Source organism: Enoplosus armatus, chromosome 23 (assembly GCF_043641665.1).
Source record: "Enoplosus armatus isolate fEnoArm2 chromosome 23, fEnoArm2.hap1, whole genome shotgun sequence".
NCBI classification, from domain to species: Eukaryota; Metazoa; Chordata; class Actinopteri; order Centrarchiformes; family Enoplosidae; genus Enoplosus; species Enoplosus armatus.
The window spans coordinates 7846800-7861859 of NC_092202.1; the positions used below are offsets into that span (position 1 = coordinate 7846800).

Sequence of the window (15060 nt, forward strand, 5' to 3'; positions counted from 1 at the left end):
ATAACTGTATAGTACAGAATATATATCCCAATGATTGACTGAGACGAACAATTTGTTTTTTATTTGGCAAAACTGACACAATGTACCATTACTTTGAAGGTAAAAACGCCGGTTTCGTCCGGCCAATCGTCGAGATCGGTTGGCTTGACGTGGCCAATTGGGAAACAACGTAGCTTAGCTGTCTGTTTCTAGACGAGACCAAATTGCGTTGCACCGGGTGTAACCAACGAGCTAACGTTAGGCTAGTTAGATGTAGCTAGCTAGCTTTAGATTCTTGTCGGCGTACGCAGCTGTAGAATGAACATTATACACACGATTATTGAGGGATACTAATGAAACTCGTTGATGTCACTTTATTTTACAATCACACTACTGTTGTCGTCGACGTCTTCGGTTTAACGTCAGTGTTTTTCATCATTGGCTGTCCCTTGTTGGTCAGTTAGCTAGTTAGCCTCTTCAGCTAGCTAGGTACAGTAGCATATGGGTGTCAAAGTTAGCCGTGACTTCACCGGGTGTCTGGTTGCTTGATCTCACATTTCGGACACGTCAAGGTAAACATTTAGCCATCGGCGAGTTTGAAAGCTAGCTCGAAGCTAACGATTGTTTAGCGGCGTATCTTGCTTGCACCGTATTGTAAATATGCATACGTCAGCTGGTAAACTTCGAGCAAACATGTCAATTGGTGTTTCTTTACTTTAGCTCCTGTTCTAGCAATGAGCGGTTTTTACCGTGACCCCATCTAGCCTAACTGGAGCTAACGTTGGTTAGCTTCTGGTGTCAAGCTTGTCAATATGTTATGAACTTTATCAATTTGATGTTGTTATCGTCTGGTTTTCTTTGTTGTAATGCCTGCAACTGTCTCATTTTCATGAAAGGATCATTTGAATCACAGTTTTTAAAATCTTGGTATCTGTGTTAGTTAATAATGTTTAGTTTATAGGTAAATAAGAAGACAGAAGGTCTTTTAACCACGAGTCATCCTTCTTTTATGTACACCTAATTTCGGCTTAAACACTAGTTTTGTTAGCAGTGAATCTGTATTGATTCTGTAGTTAACCTTTGACCTGTCACACCACACTGAGAGATCAACATCAACCACCAGTAACTTATCATATTAATGTCGTGTCAAAGGTTGAGATGGTTTAGTATTAAAGGAGGGCTGCCACTAACAAATATTTTATTATTAGTTAATCTGCTCATTATTTTCTTGAGTAATCGTCTGGGGCATAAAATGTCAAAATATAGGGGAAAATGCCTATTGCAGTTTCACACACCCCAAGTTGACAGTGATGCATTAAAATGTCCTACCATGTCTGACCAACAGACCAACTTTCATTTTCCCTTTTAAGGTTACTCCAATCCGTCTCTTGAATTTGGGGGCTGTGATGTCGGAGCCCAAGACCCCCACTCCCACTCCTGCAGGCGACACATACAAAGGATGGGTCTTCAAGTGGACAAATTACATCAAGGGTTATCAGCGGAGGTGGTTTGTCCTGAGCAATGGGCTGTTGTCATACTACAGGTATGCTTTCTTGTAAAACAGATACACTTAAGGAAGGACATAGCCTTGATCATGTCACGAGAGAAATCCCTCAGCATTGATCATCTGTAACTACTGTTTAATTATACCCACCTTGCTGTTAAACAGGGGACAACCAACCTCTTGAATTTTCTTGTCAGACTGAAACCTAGTTGTAATATTGTAATCTCAAAACACAAATCCAGTACTCTGCTGTAGGTGTAGCGGTAACCTATGGAGTATACAAACCATCCTGTGTCACTGGTCCTGTTGACACCTGACAATAAAATGTGTCCTGGGTGATCTAATCATAGGTGGACGGCTCTGAATTCAAGTGCAAAATTGCACCCTAAATGTATTGATTTCACATTTGGATACCACTATAATTCTCATTAAAACTGTTGATTTGCCTGCACTAAACAACTCCAGCAAAGCTTTAAGGCAAACAGCCTCTGTTATATTCAACTCCGCATGTTGTTTTTTCAGTTTAGTTACATTTTTTCCCAAAATGTGAAATCAAACACCTCTCAACATCAGGACCCAGGCGGAGATGGGCCACACGTGTCGTGGCACAATCAACTTGGCCACAGCAACGATCACTGTGGACGATGCCTGCAACTTTGTCATATCCAATGGTGGGGCACAGACGTACCACCTAAAGGCCAGCTGTGAGGTGGAACGTCAGCGCTGGATCACCGCCCTGGAACTGGCCAAAGCCAAGGCGGCACGCATGCAGGCTGAGTCAGGTAAAACACACACATGGCAGAGGAATAAAGTATTCAGAGGCTTTCCTTCTTAAACATTAAACATTTCGCAAATCACACAGAGGCAATAAGAGTGGCAGATGTGATTTTTGTGAAACCCTTTTTTAAGGTGATGTTTTTTTGCTGCCCTGTTGCTTTTGATTATCAACAGATGACTCGGGGGATGACTTTTCCCCATCATCCCCGCCGGCGGCACCTGGACAAGGTGGCGGGTCACAGAATTCAGAAGTCCAGTCTGCTCTCAGAACACTAGGCAGCAAAGTGGAGGATCTCAGCACGTGCAACGACCTAATCTCAAAGCACGGCTCTGCCCTCCAGAGGTCAGGCTTTAACACTCTATCGCTCTCTTTCTTTGCTCCACTCTTTAGCCTTCAGGCCAAAGTTTAATACATTTCTTGTGTCTCTTCTGTCTTAACTCAGAAATGAAGAAGCCAAGACTCAAACATGCACATACTAATGTTTGAATAACTATATTTCAAAACCATTTTGAAGTAATGGGATTATTTTCCGGAATATCATATCATGATACTGTTGCTTTGACGTTGTCTTTGAAGTTTAGGTGTTGCACCATGGAAAGCTTATGAAGCACGTAGATAAACAAATACTGCAGTTGACAAAGAAGCATGAGTTATAATAATTAATCCATTGAATCTGAGACTCATGGCATTTTACACTGTAAATTAATGACATTGTCCCAACTGTTTATCCATGTTGTACATTTTCATATTTATTTCAGGTCTTTATCAGAACTGGACAGTTTGCGTCTGACTGGAGAGGCTGGGGATAAGATTCGTCAGGTGACAGAGAGGGCTACGCTGTTCCGCATCACCTCTAATGCCATGATTAACGTAAGTGTCACCTCCTCTCACAGTATAACTACTTCTGCCTTGTTGATGTGTATATGTATCTATGAGAGTGGGTCTTGTGAACATGTGGGTTTCAGTGGTTCTAGTTGACCCTGTTTGATATTTTTGCCCCTCAGGCGTGCCGAGACTTCCTTGCATTGGCTCAGGCTCACAGCAAGCGATGGCAGAAGGCCCTTCAAGCCGAACGGGACCAGCGGGTGAGGCTGGAGGAGACTTTAGAGCAACTGGCCAAGCAACACAACCACCTGGAGCGAGCGTTTAGAGGGGCGGCGCAGGCTAATGCTACTGCAGACAATAAAAGTAAGACTTCCTGCGACTCATTCTTCTTTCCTCCATTATCTTTATTTTACTGATTTTATCTTTAACGCCGCTTTATTACACCAGTCTGTCATTTCTTGGTTGCTTAAAGTGTTCTTGAACATTAGGTGATCATTTTCCAGTCTTTGTAAGTCTCTAGATGCAAGAATTTGCTAAATGTCTAAAAAGATGTGTCACTCATACATACACCAGTGTTTGTACATTGAAATTCCAAATGATCAGGGCTTCCACAGTAGTTTGCTTGAGTCATGAACAACAGCAGGTTTTGTAGTTTGAAAACATATCCAGAGAGGTGTTGGAAATATGATCAAATTTGTTTAATTTAGAAATTGCTAGATTAAAACTGGTAGATCTGTTTTCACTTCCTGTATTAGAAATGCTGAACTTAACCAATTGTTTTCTTTTGTTAAGGTGCTTCTGGGCCAGGAAAAGGCGAGGCCAGCGACGAGGATGATGACAACGAGTTCTTTGATGCCATGGAAGAGGCTCCTGAGTTCATCACTGTACCTGCAGACCCCCAGTTCCACAAGTCAGTCTCCGCTCATACACATGTTCACTACACATGCTGTCATTCAGGGAAAAACCTTTCAAAGTGTGAATTCCCTTAAGCTTTCATCAGTACATCATCTGTGTGGAAGTTTATTTATTCAACCTACTTGCTTGCATGACTTGCAGGTTGATTTCTTCTTTCTTCCTTATTTGCTTTATTGTGCAATCACTGGTTGATTGATTTAGTTGGCATAGTAATTTTAATCAGTCTGCTCCACTTCCTTGTATGTTACAATGGTTGATTATTTAACCAGAAACCTTCTGGACACTGACAGAGCCTCTTTTGTTTCTTAATCTCTTTCAGAAGGTCAAGCAGTAATATCAGCGGTTTCAACAGTGAAATGTGTCCTGATGATCAATCGGTAGGTCTCATTCTGGCCTCTGGGATGACTGTTCAAAGACTGGTTCACTGTTTCGCCCTTGAATGTGGTTTACCATCATTCATTATAATTAAACACACAGTTTCATTGTAAAGCTGCTGCAGGGGGCTAGATTTCATAATACTAAAGTTGTGATTGTGACCATGATGCACCAGATGAATGACTCAGTGAATCTGTTTTTAGAGCTTTTTTATTACCAAAGGCCTTGAACAGAATTTTCTGCCTTTCAGCTTAGTGAAGAACCTCTCGCGATGAACCAGGACTCTCCCTCCCAGGAGTTAGTGCCGCTGAAAAAGAGGCGGACTCGCATTTCAGACAAACCCAACTACTCTCTCAATCTATGGAGTATCATGAAGAACTGTATTGGCAAAGAGCTGTCCAAGATCCCGATGCCTGTGAGTGTTTTTCTGCAGCGGCTACGTACCATCCAGTGTGTACAGGAAATTTGTTATTGGGCCTGGCCAGTGAAAGCCTCAGGCAGTTTTGCCTCCTGTTCCTGTAACCATTCAGCTTTTCTTTTCATGTCTTTATTTGATGAAAAAATGTATTCATGCTTAACAAGCTAACCATAGCGTGCCAAGGTCATGTCAGCATTCTCCTGTGACATGGGAGCACAGGACATCATCTACATGTCTGCAATACAGGGTCAACAACATTCTGTGAGAGCCATCTGTGCTTAATATAACTCTAGTGACATATCAACTGTGGGAGTTATCTCAAGTGGTTTGTTTACTTGACAAACCTTGGAGACATACATGTACATTTGTGATCTTTATTTCGGTTTCTGTATTTGGCAATGATTTGTCCAGTCCTTCAAACAGCACCTTGGTTTAAGCATGCAGACAGACTGCTCTTCTAGATCTTTCTCCTGCATTTGCACAGCAGAAATAATAAGATAACAGATTATAACAATTCATATTTTCAGCACAATCCTGACATTGTGTTTGGTTTGGCTTTATTCTGTCGTAAACCAATCTACACATAATGCACAATAAAAGAAGAAAACTAAAACAAAATACATAAATTCAATCCAACATGAGACCTACACATGCAAAGACAAAAATATAACATGAAATGCAACAAAATAAACTATAAATAATATAAACTGAAGTATAATGTTGGATAAAAACACTAAAAGTTAATATAACTTATTATCATTATGGTCCTCGTCTGCCCCAAATCGTGCTAACTGCTGAGTGCTGTGTCTCTGCTACATTGCAGACATGCTGATTTAATTAATGTCACTAATACAATTATTACTCATAATACTAGACAGATAAACTACATCAGCTTAGTGCAGATACATTGGTACTGGTGTTCGCCGATAAGCAAGAAAAAATTGCATAACAGAAATGGCAAAGATTCATTTACAAACATGGTGACCATTAAATAGTTTGTCCACCAGAGAGCACTGACAAGTTGCACAACACTGTGTAATGTCCCACTTAGTACCTATCTTTGTCACACACAAAAAAAAATCTAAGGTATCTGTGTGTTTGTCTTTTGAAAGATCACCACATTTTTTTAAAATCCCAAATATCACTATCATTATTATCAGAATTTTCACTATGCCTGATGTTATACTGTAAATAGTCTGGTGCCTGTCCTTTTAGGCATTTATACGCATGAAGTGCTGATAAACACTACATCTTGTTAGAAATGTTTAACACTTCAATCATTTAAAATGCCACACACTTTTGAAGACTTTTTTAATACCTCTGTGGAGTCGACCTGCTTGTTTCACACTAAATGTTATGGGTGCTTGAAATAACATTGTGTGCAAACATGAATTCACATCCGAATGATTCTACTGTCTAGGTGAACTTCAACGAGCCCATTTCCATGCTGCAGCGCTTGTCGGAGGACCTCGAGTACCATGAGCTGCTGGATAAGGCCGCCAAGTGCCAGAGTTCGCTGGAGCAGATGTGCTACGTTGCCGCCTTCTCCGTGTCCTCTTACTCGACCACCGTCCACCGCACGGGCAAGCCCTTCAACCCTCTGCTGGGAGAGACGTATGAGCTGGACCGGCGGAGAGAGAGCGGCTACCGCTCCCTCTGCGAGCAGGTGAGAGAAAAAAGACACACAGAAAGACAAAGATCTTCTAACAAGGAAGTGAAACTGAACAAAGAACAAATGTCTTGAAAAATCCCATTGACTCAGCATTTTGAGAGGATTTAGCATCTTTTTTTGATGTATTTGGGGAAGCACATGTTACATAGAACTAGCAGTCATGAGTGAAAACTAATCAATCAGGAATAGAAGGGCAGTTTTATCATAATTGAGGATCAGAGGAGTGGTGGATGTTCAACATATGTGATTATGTCATTGTTTGCCATTGTCAATGCAATTCATTCATGGGGAGACCACAGGTGATAACAATTTGAACACTTTTTATTTCAAGTAATGTGAAAATTGTGGCATTTTGACTTCATCGAAATGCAAGAAACTAAATTTGGAAGGTAAAAAAGCAACTTCCATTTTCTTATTTTATGGTGTCTTAAGTAGATGCACAAGGTGGGAAGAAAGAAAGGATGTTGGGGGCAGATGCAGGAAGGGATTTGTGGATGCAATTGCAGGATAACAGAATGGAGGCTTAATGTTGGAAAATTAGAATGGCAGAAAGGTTTCTATTCCTGAAGAAGAAAATATATTCAGTCCAATAAGTAATCCAATAAATTGTGCTTTCAGGCAGCAAATCAGGCAGCTGTGGAGATGGCTGTATTTAGAGCATGAGCTTTAAAAAAAATATATATATATATATAGATATTGTGTGTGTGTGTGTGTGTGTGTGAAGAGACTGGTTCTGTTCAGTCACAAAGGCTTTTAATGGGATTGGGCATGTGGGAGTAACTATTAAATCCTATTGTAGATGAGTGATATAATTGGATTTGAGCTTTATAGTGGGGATTTTCATTCACTGCAGTGTAACAACAGGTTTTTTACATACTTGACCTGTCTGTCAGTGTGTTTACGTGAAACTAAATATAAATCAAATGCTTCACATATTCTTCACCTTGTTCGCAGGTGAGTCACCACCCCCCTGCAGCAGCGCATCATGTGATCTCTGATCGTGGCTGGACCCTGAGGCAGGAAATCACTGTTGCCAGCAAGTTCAGAGGCAAATACCTCTCCATTATGCCTTTAGGTAAGAGACAATCTGGTGTTGGACGTATTCAGCAAGCCTTGCGGTCTGATGATGACGCAGGTTGAGGGTGTGATACAGACGTTAATGAAGAACACAGAGTACAAACCAGACAAGATTGCAGTTTTCTTATGAGAGATCAGTGAGTAGAGCTGGAGGAATGTATCAGTCACACCTTGGCTTAGTAGTAGGTTATGACAAACAATGGTTTGTTTTGATAGATTATCTTTATTTGTTTTCCCTGTCTGCATTTCCTCTTTCCTTTATAGGCACTATTCACGCAATCTTTGAAAAGGGCAACAATCACTACACATGGAAGAAAGTTACCACGACAGTGCACAACATCATTGTAGGAAAACTATGGATCGATCAGGTGAGACTGACAGAGTTAAACACATTTAAACAAGGCTTTGAATAAACAGAAGGACTCTCTGCTAGCTAGTAGCAATGATGTGATCGGTAAGTATTTTTGGGTCATTGCATGCTTTTATTAGAGTTGATAGTAGAGGAGACGGGAAATGAAGGGAGAGAGAAAAGGGGAATGACATGCAACAAAGGCTACCAGAGTTTAAGTAGAGGTCAGTGGCATGGATAGAATCTTGTATCACGGTATATGAAAAATGATATTGCAATTTATATATCATGAATTTTCTGGAAAGTCACCTGAAAAAACATTTACAGATAAAATAGCCAGATATAAAATATAAAAATTTGTTCAAAATTGGTGAAAGTTGTTCCATCACATGAATGCAAAAATCTTGTAAATCCAGAATTCTTGCATCTGACTTATACAACCAGAGATAAGACTTCTACTGCTGCTGGCAGCAAACACACCAGGAAAACAATGCAGCAATAAACACAATACTGTATTTACCATATATATATATAATATCCTTTACATTACATTTGCATGTGTACAAACTTTGATTGTATAGGTTTCCTTACAATTGTGACATGTATATGTTACATTTTTATACACACACAGCTCACCTACACACTGGGCCTGTATACACTATACATTTTAATACTCATATATTCATCATTTTTTTTATCTTCAGTCAATGAAGAGTTTCTAATAAAGAGTTTACTACTTTTCATTTCATTACACATATCATTTGTGTAGGTGGCAAATAAGGATGAAATCCCAATTTAACATGTTGCAGTGTATTTATCATAAACCAACCCTTAATTCAAGTTTTAACTTTCATTGGGTGAAAATGAAAATGTCTCCATGTGGTTGTGATTAAAACATTCTTTCTCTTTGTCTCTGGCAGTCAGGAGAGATCGACGTAGTGAACCACACCACCGGAGACCGCTGCCACTTGAAGTTTGCTCCTTACAGCTACTTCTCCAGAGATGTGGCCAGGAAGGTGAGAAAAATGCAAAGACCTTTGACTGGTTCACTCTTTCTCTGAACATGTTTCCTAACATTAGGTGCAACAGGTTCAATGTATCCCATGTGCAATAAATACTGTTAACTGTAATACACCATAAACTACCTGGGCAGCATGTTGGCGCAGTGGTTAGCTATGTCGAAGTGTCCTTGAGCAAGACACTGAACCCTAAGTTGCTCCCGATGGAGACCAGCACCTTGCATGGCAGCTCGGTCGCCATCGGTGTGTGAATGTGAGTGAATGGGTGAATGAGACTTAGCTGTAAAGCGCTTTGGGAACCATGAAGGTTGAAAAGCGCTATATAAGTGAGATAATTTATCATTTATATTTAATTTACCTCCTGGTGTCCCGCACAGCTTAGTTTTATTCCTATTCCTACTGTTGCTCTTTTTCTTTGAATTAAACTTTTTATAGTATTCTTTGTTGCGTGTATAGTACCTGCACATTTAATGTCTTATTGTGTTTTTTGTTCTGTGCATAAAGAAAGCAATCCTCATGTGGGATAATAAAGATCTGTGTTAGTTTTAACCAAACTACAGTTTTACAATTAACACTTTTCTGCCCTCCACCCTGTGACCAGTCCCTTCATGGGTCATGATGCTTTACCCCTCTGTTAACCCTCTCCCTGCTTCCTTCAGGTGACAGGTGTGGTGATGGACAAGGATGGCAAGGCCCACTACGTGCTGTCGGGCACATGGGATGAGAAGATGGAGTTTTCCCGGGTGATGCAGAGCAGCCGAGGAGGGGAGAACGGCACAGAGGGCAAACAGAAGACTGTCTATCAAACTCTCAAAGCCAGAGAGGTGTGGAGGAGGAACCCTCTACCGTAAGTACTATTACTGTAAGGCTAGGTGTGTTATGTAAAGTCATGTACAGTCTATAAATAACAACCACGTAGTCTGTCCCAAACAGAGCCAAACATTTTAACTCTACATCACATTATGGTCTATATAATATGACAGAATGAAAAGCGCTCAAAAGGCAGCAGTAATCCAGCAAAATGCAGCCACTTAATGTGCAAAATACTTATTTTACTTACTTATTATATATTATATTTATATATATTTTCACTTTAACCATAAAGAATCGCAAAATGCAAAAAGTGTTTTAGGCAGCAAAAATTAGCTGAAAAATAAAGTGTTTTTTGCTTTAAACGTACAATATTTTGGTCTGCATTGGTCATTAGTCTATAATTTGTTAACGCTAAGTACTAAGTTGTCATCAACCATTCAACCATTCTTATATAACAAGAACAAAACACTTTGGGCTGACTAGGCTAACATGTTTTACTGTTACTGGGGCCAAATGACTCATTTGTTATTTTAAAGCCTCATGGCTATCAACATCTTCTTTCCCAGCCTTTCAGCGGCACCTTTACGCTCTTTTTTTTTTTTTTTTTTTTGTCCATCTTGTTCCGCTCCCACTTCGTTATTTTTATTTAAGCGGTGGCTGGAGTTATTTAGAAATACGTAAATATTTGGGTTTCATCGGCCCCAAGTGTCAAGTGGCCCACCAGGAAAACTCCCAGGGCTCCCGATGGCCAGTCCCACTATGATGTTAGCATGTGGTCTTTATTTCAGGCAGGGTGACCCACCTCCACAATAAAACACCTGTTGGAAACAAATCTGCAATTAAAACAGTTAAAAACTGAACTGTACTCAGCCCTACAGCAGAGTGCAGCAGAAACACATACAAGTTTTTTTATTTACCTCTGTGGCCACCCATGCCTACCATGTATACTTCAGTAATGACTCAGGCTTTTGTGTTTGTGTTTTCACAGTGGTACTTGAAAAGCAACATCTCATACACACATTTCTGCTCGAAAGTGGTTTATTTAAAATGAAAATATTTTAAATTAAAAGGTTGCAAATTGTACATATACAATAAAACAGAATATTCAATAAAATAAGCCAGAGCCAACAATGAGCTGCTTAAAAGCAAGATTATAAAGATAAGTTGTCTTCTGTTCTGGTTTCCCATCAGTAATGACAGAATTGCATTCTATTCTGTCTGTTCAGTCCACTGTGATTCACAAGTCAACTTTTTTGAAGCAGGAAATAAAAAATATTAGCATCACCAAATACAGAGCAGTGTGTTGCATGTTCTACCACAGTGAGGGAGCAGACACCATGTACTACTTCACTGCCTTGGCGCTGACCCTAAATGAGCCAGAGGAGGGTGTATCGCCCACTGACAGCCGGCGCCGGCCTGACCAGCGCCTGATGGAGGACGGTCGCTGGGACGAGGCCAACGGCGAGAAACAGCGGCTAGAGGAGAAGCAGCGCAGCGTCCGGCGGGAGAGGGAGAGGGAAGCTGCCAGCCAACGCACCTCAAGTCAGTCAGAAGAAGGTGAGAGTCTAGTGTGTGTTAATGCTTTACTTCTGTATTCCTCTCTACCTTGAATGGGGTAAAAAAAATCTCTGTGATCCCCCTTTTCTCTTCCAAAAGCAGTCGATGAGGACTCTCTTACTGATCCCTCCTTAAAAAGCAAGTATTCCTCTTTTTGTCTCTCTTACTGCCACTTCCTCATGCTTTCATTTCTGTTCCAATCTTCTATCCAGATTGTTTTTTCTCATCTGTTTTGGTGACACCTTGTTTCTCTCTTTCAGGTGCACCTCATGAGAACTACCAGGCACTTTGGTTCGAGCGCTGTGAGGACCGGATCACAGGTGAGCAAGTCCATATCTATAAGGGAGGCTACTGGGAAGCTAAGGACCGTGGCAGCTGGGAGGGCTGTCCGGACATATTTTGACCTTGGCATTGACTGCAAAGTGCCCTGAAGAGAACATCGAAGCCGCCTGCTGGACAGCTACCGCAAAGGCCAGCTTGTCCCCCCACTTGGACGGCTGCCTCCTTCCAGTGGCTCTCTGTTCTAAGAGATCTCCAGGACGGTCACTGCGGTCTGATCGAGAGGGAGAGCAGGGTTTTTCCTCCTGCGTCCTTCATCCCATTTTGGTCCCTGTCTCCTTGAGTCCCCCTGTTGCTGTCGCACATCTGAGAGAACTGGAATGAAAATGTTTCTGGTGGTTTGACTCGGGGTCAGGCTGAGCATAAACGGGAGGAAATTAAATGGACAGTGCTTCCAAATCTATAGTAGATAATTCTTCTACTCTCTGTGCTCAAGTCTGTTCAGTCTCTCAGATCAGGAGCAGAAGAGGTTTCTAGCTGATAACACCCTGTGAGATAATGTAGTGTTCCTATTGTCATCCACAGCATTATGTGCTTTGGTAATAACTCTAAAAAAGGGGTAAGACCTGGTTAATATATACATTTATATATAAATATGATTTAAAAACTTTCATTAAAATGTCGACTGGTGGCCTTCAAGACGTTAGTGAGGATTTCTTGTTTATCTCTGATATAGTGTCTTAATGTAATGAAGTGAAGGTTCTAGCGTGCTTGTGTGTATGAATGCATATCTGCTCTTCCATCACTTTATAACACTGCCCTGTGCAGTATACTGTGTTTAAAAAAAGAAAATGATTGTCCAAAATACTGGTTGAACCTCCACACTGTTTTATAGTTAGAAGAGATTTTTTTTTTCCTTCACAAAGGCCTGATGGAAATTACGATGGTGAAAATTTTGATGTGACTATAAGGCCTAAACACCCTTTCTCTTCGCCTTAGAAATTAGCAACCTGCGCTCACTTGTATTTCCATCACACCTGAGTGGATATGATGCAGACATTTGTAGCTGGTTTCTTGTACAAACAATTCAAACTTGAAGAAATAGTTAGGAAAAAGACTACAAAAATGCAAAATGGCAAAAATCTTGTTCCAGTGCTGAGAAAATTCACATTAGCGCCATTTTGTTCAATAACAATTAATGATTAATGACCCCTTTTCACAGGGTTGGAATAATATTTGGCCATTTTGCAGATAAAGTTAATGGTAACTAAGTTACATGGCAGTTAAAATGATTGGTGTGATTTTTGTGTTGAGAGGAACACAGACAAATGCGCAAATAAAACAAAAGTAAATGCAGTGGTGAAAATAAACATCACACCCTTGTGTATCTGCTGAAGCGTTCATACATATGCAAGTACATTTTGACACCAAAAACATGGGATATAATGTGTGTGTGTGTGTGTGTGTGAATTTCATAATTGTGTTTGTAAGTGTACTTAAAAATGAAGAATAAAGAAACAAAGAAGCATTGCAAATAACTATGATTTTATAAATGTATAGAAATTCATATTATAGTATTGATAACTGTAAGGTAGTTTTTTTTGGTTCCTCTCATATTATTGGAAGAGGACTGTCTTCATTTTCAGAAAAAAAGGGAGTTTCCGTACTTAACTGAGAGGGGAGACGTGACATTGTTCAGTATTTTGTATTAACAAAGAAAAAGAATCTAATAAATAAATGCTGTGATGTCAAACCAATAACTTTTCATACCGTTCTTTAATTTGTTCCAACATTTCCATTAGTTATTAATTAGGTAACACAATTAAAGACTTGCCAAATCAATTCTTTGGGAATTTCTGTTTTCATGTTCAGTAGGAGCCCCAGATGGGACGACATATGTTGTCAATAAAATAATAAAAATGGAATGGAAACATGCACCCACTATGTGTTCCTGTTGACTCTATTATTTATGTATACATTAAGTCTTATCTCAGTTTATACTCTATTTGCATTTTCACAGACTAAGATGAGCAAAATTAGATTTTAAAGCTAATCACATGCACAGGTGTTTTAAAGATCCCATTTGATTTTTGTTAAATTGCAAAAATGTATCTTAAAAATATTATGCATTCAGTATAATAGTTGATTGTAAAAGCACGTTTCAAACAAAAATCACTCTCCAGATTTAGGAAAATAAAACACACCGATGGGACATAAGCATTAAAGACTGATAAATATGGGGCCAGGCCAATATCGCAAATATATTGGTATTGGCTCAATGTTGATCGTTAAACAATAAGTTGCAACTAATACAACTATTAGATGGATTGTCATGAAATTTGGTGCAGATATTCATGTCACTCAGGATTAATTGTAATAACTTTGGGACATCATCAGGTCAAAATTGTAATTGGTCCAGTACTACTTTGAGTTCCATGTTATTTGCAATTGTTAGCGTGCTAACACACCAAACACTGATGGTGAACATGGTAAACATTATACCTGCTAAACATCAGCATATTAGCATGCAAATTTAAGGCACATTTATCAAAACTGTTATGACTTAGAGTAAAAAAAAGAAAGAATACAGGCTGATATATATATCGATTTTGGTAAAGTAGCAACAATTATACAACAAAAATGCAGAAAGATGTAAACTTCCAGTAGAAGAAATAAAACATACCAAATACAGAAATTAGGTTTTTAAAATAAAGACAATGTAGTTGCCATTCTGAAAATTGGGTATTAAGATTTAACCTGCTATTTTGACTTTTTCTTTAGCAGTCAACCTCCTTGTATTTACAGTTTAGGTTTAAATCAGTGTTCTCTTTAAATCACCAGCTGGTTCTCTTGTTATTTCCCCTGCGAGTTGCGAGTAGAGCTGTTTCTTTCACTGTACACACCACAGGCGCCTCTCCTGCTGTGTCATGCCAGCAGATTTATTTTGAGCCAATTTTTTGAAAGGCAGACTGGAACCTACCATCCTATACATGGGGCAGAGAGAAACAGGGAGTTGGGGAAAGTTAGGGAGGGGCTTACAGTTCGGCGGAGCTTACAGCTGGTGGGACCAAAGGAAGCGATCGATGCACCACATCACACTCAGGACACACCCTGCCTACGATACAGTGTAGTACAGTGCAGTGGACAAGAGGTGGTAGAGAGACGGTGAGAGTTTGCATAACAGGCGGCTACAGCCTGTACAGAGGGAGGGATGGGAATGCTGAATCAGTGAAACTGCATGAAAGCCTGGGAGAGGGTGGAAGAGGGTAAACGGCAGGGGGAGAGGGAAGAGAAAGGTAACAGCCAGGGGTAGTTTGGGTAAGATGTACAGTATGATGCTTCGTCATTCATTTCATCTCTTGTTTGTGAATGTGGAGCTGACAGTTCAGTCTGTTTTACCTCAAGCTTTCCTCCTCAGTTAAGAGACTTTTAAACATACTTTTAATCTCAGTGCTGCTTTAGAGTACGGCACATTTCTAGGGTTTAAAGCCGGAACTGCC

The 15060-nt window shown here is 40.0% G+C and overlaps 1 protein-coding gene across 2 annotated transcripts; it reads left to right on the forward strand.

Annotated features, from left to right (window-relative positions):
* Window positions 1–473: 473 nt before the first annotated feature.
* On the forward strand, window positions 474–13497 carry LOC139305635 (oxysterol-binding protein 1-like). 2 transcript variants are annotated; one of them, XM_070929549.1, is made up of 17 exons: window positions 474–551; window positions 1350–1522; window positions 2057–2265; window positions 2435–2603; window positions 3020–3131; window positions 3266–3449; window positions 3879–3996; window positions 4321–4378; window positions 4627–4791; window positions 6215–6460; window positions 7421–7541; window positions 7808–7911; window positions 8813–8908; window positions 9571–9758; window positions 11046–11281; window positions 11381–11419; window positions 11542–13497. In XM_070929549.1, exons 2-17 carry the CDS (start codon window positions 1386–1388, stop codon window positions 11682–11684), a joined length of 2325 nt encoding a protein of 774 aa, XP_070785650.1. In that variant the 5' UTR covers window positions 474–551; window positions 1350–1385; the 3' UTR covers window positions 11685–13497. The 2 variants fall into 2 exon arrangements, with proteins under 2 accessions (XP_070785650.1, XP_070785651.1); XM_070929550.1 differs by having other exon boundaries at window positions 11384–11419.
* The last annotated feature ends 1563 nt before the right edge of the window (window positions 13498–15060 follow it).